Consider the following 2,977-nt stretch of genomic DNA (forward strand, 5'->3'; position numbering starts at 1 on the left):
CAACTTGTGTTGTGATGATATGGTAAACTGAGGCTAGCCAACCTCTGTGTCTTAGAGGGGAGAGTTCCATTGAACACTATAAAACCCCTTTTAACCTTAAAAACCATAGGAGTCAGGGTAACTGAGATATGAGCACGTGGCCTTTTGTTTTCTATCCAAAAGGAACATTTTATGATATGAGGACTCCTAATATAACAGATCTTTCATTATTTTATTATATTTCTCATGCATATACTTCATTCATTTAGCAAAGATTTCATACATGATACAAAACTCTCTCCCCTTTTCACACCATAAGTATTCTCACATATAATACTTAGCACAATCTCCACTTACTTGCTTGTGTCTACGATGTAAGCTCTCCAATGACTGGCACTGAAATTCATTGTATTTTATAAGTGCAGTGTTTGACATGCTAAGTATTGGGGGGAAATAATTACAGAAATATTGAAGAAACAGGCCTTGCCCTGAAGTCCCTTACAGTCTATGTAGAACCAACACCTACACTCAGGAAAACAGCCGAGTAGCCAAGAAAATGTCCCAATGAATGAGGCAGGCATGTGTAGCCACTGTGATTCCTAAACAACAATTATCACCTTGAGAAATGTGTAGGAAGAGGAAACTTTACTAAGAATTTCAGAACACAATAGGCAATTTCTTTTTTTTTTTAACTGTTTCAAAGGCTTTTATTATTTTTTATTTTTACAATCCTTCCCCCACAGTAAGGTAATGTTACTAAATAATCCAATCCATTCCCAAAATGGCTCTCTGCATCTGCTCTGGTGTCTTCTGCCATATCATTGCATATTTATGCATGACTGAGATAAGAGTTTCCTTAACGTTGTTATTTCAATAACCTGAAGCTCTTCAGTTATCTTTGGGCTCTCATCCTCTCCTATTTATACAATGAAGCTCAAGACAAATAGGATGAAGCTCAGTATCGGCTCCTCCCATCATAACCCTCACTTCCTCCAGGACCATAATTTCCTCGACCACGTGGTCGCCCCATGTTCCTGCTACCCAAGTTTCCGCTCTTCATTAGACTATATTTAGAAGGTTGCTGGTTATAATTTCTAAAATCATTATAACTTCCACTTCCATAATTTCCTCCTCCATACTTGTCATAACCACCTCCATAGCCCCCACCCCGGTTTCCATATCCACGTTCTCTACCACCACAGCCTCCTCTTCCTCCTCCATAACCAGGGCTACCTCTAAAATCGCCACGTCCAGGTCCTCTTCCATATCCATTAGAGCCATCCCCAAATCCATGTCTGCTTCCATATCCATCAGATCTTCCTCTGAAGTTGCCTCCTCTTCCACTCCTGGAACTTTGGACTTTCTGCATTTCTTGTCTAGACAAAGCCTTTCTTACTTCTGCATTATGACCGTTGATGGTGTGGTATTTTTGCAATACAATTTTGTCCACAGGATCATGGTCATCAAAAGTCACAAAACCAAAGCCTCTCTTCTTTCCAGACTGCCTATCCGTAATTATCTCGATGGTGTCGATTTTTCCATATCCTGCAAAGTAATCTCTAAGGTGGTGTTCCTCGGTATCTCCTTTAATTCCGCCAACAAACAGCTTCTTCACAGTCACACGAGCCCCTGGTTTTCCAGATTCCTCTCTTGCTACAGCTCGTTTTGGCTCAACCACTCTCCCATCAATGGAATGAGGTCTTGCAGCCATGGCAGCATCAACCTCAGCCATGGATGAGAAAGTTACAAAACCAAATCCTCTTGATCTTTTGCTTGCAGGATCCCTCATAACCACACAATCTGTGAGTTTTCCCCATTGCCCGTAGTAGTTTCTTAAACTGTCCTCTGTGGTTTCAAAACTTAAGCCACCAATAAAGAGTTTACGGAACTGTATCTTTTCTCTCTCCATCTTGGACTCAGTGGCTTCAGCCCGATTTCCCTCCGGCAAGTGAGATAAGAGAGATCTCCACAGACAAACACGAACCGGACTCATCCTAGCGCTGTAGTGAGAACTGCCGCTGAAGAGCACCTCCACACAGGTCCGGCTTCTGCTGCTACTGCCGCTAGAGCTGCTGCTGCTGCTGCTGCTGCTGCTGCTGCTGCTGCTGCTGCTGCTGCTGCTGCTTTTCTAGAACCTTCCTCTAGGACTAACTCCAATTTATTTCTCCCTACTCCACCCTAATCTCTCCACTCCCTAATCTCAGGGAAATGGGATTACCTTTTCTTCCCACTTTAGGCAGATTAATCTGTCCTTGAGTTCACACCCACCATAAGAATGAAGTAATCCAGACTTTGGGGAGGGTACCAGAAGATCTCAGAAAGGACTCTCTCCCAAATTAACAAGTGAATTATAACTCCAGTCAGAACTCCTGTGGAATGTAGCCTTTTGAATCACTTCTTTAAAAGTCCCTTGTTCCTGCTGATGGACAGAATCACAGCCTTTAGGACAGGTGTCCCCTGTGTTTCTCCTTTGCTAGCAAAAGCAAAAAACCATCTCTTTTTCCTTTTTTCTCAAAACCATGTCCTCATTATTGATTGGCATCAGGGACAGTGACCAAGCTTTTAGCAACAAAAGGAAGCTTGCTGCTGTGTTTTGGGCATGTCCCTGGCATGTTCTCAGCCCACAGGCAGAATCAACTTTCCTTTGCTCAGCCAGTTTCATGGAAATTGGTTGTGCAAAGGAGCTGGGTACAAAGTATCATGCTTCAGTTTGTGTCCACTTGGCCTGTTGTGTATATTTTCTACAAAATGCTGGGGTGGTATGACTGTACATTTTGAAGATGAGTAAGTGAGGGGCCAGGATAGTGGCCCATGCCTGTAATCCCATCGGCTCAGGAGGTTGAGATAGGAGGACTGTGAGTTCAAATCCAGCTTCAGCAGAAGTGAGGCACTAAGGAACTCAGTGAGATGCTGTCTCTAGCGTGCACAAGGCCCAGGGTTCAATCCCTAGCACTCTTTTTTTCTGACTCCCTCTGCCATTTTCCCCTCCGTTCATGTG

At 43.4% G+C, this 2,977-nt stretch overlaps 1 protein-coding gene across 1 annotated transcript; it reads right to left on the minus strand.

Moving 5' to 3' along the window:
* Nucleotides 1-919: 919 nt before the first annotated feature.
* Nucleotides 920-1,903, minus strand: LOC101963985 (heterogeneous nuclear ribonucleoproteins A2/B1). Its single transcript, XM_040271316.2, has one exon. The coding sequence runs from the start codon at nucleotides 1,886-1,888 to the stop codon at nucleotides 935-937; it is 954 nt and encodes a 317-aa protein (XP_040127250.2). The 5' UTR covers nucleotides 1,889-1,903; the 3' UTR covers nucleotides 920-934.
* Between the last annotated feature and the right edge of the window lie 1,074 nt (nucleotides 1,904-2,977).

The sequence above is a fragment of the Ictidomys tridecemlineatus genome, chromosome 12 (genome assembly GCF_052094955.1).
Source record: "Ictidomys tridecemlineatus isolate mIctTri1 chromosome 12, mIctTri1.hap1, whole genome shotgun sequence".
Lineage (NCBI taxonomy): Eukaryota > Metazoa > Chordata > Mammalia > Rodentia > Sciuridae > Ictidomys > Ictidomys tridecemlineatus.

What these genes read in the sequence shown, in the direction of transcription:
- LOC101963985 (XM_040271316.2), bottom strand. Translation starts at nt 1,888, where the DNA reads ATGGAGAGAGAAAAGATACAGTTCCGTAAACTCTTTATTGGTGGCTTA.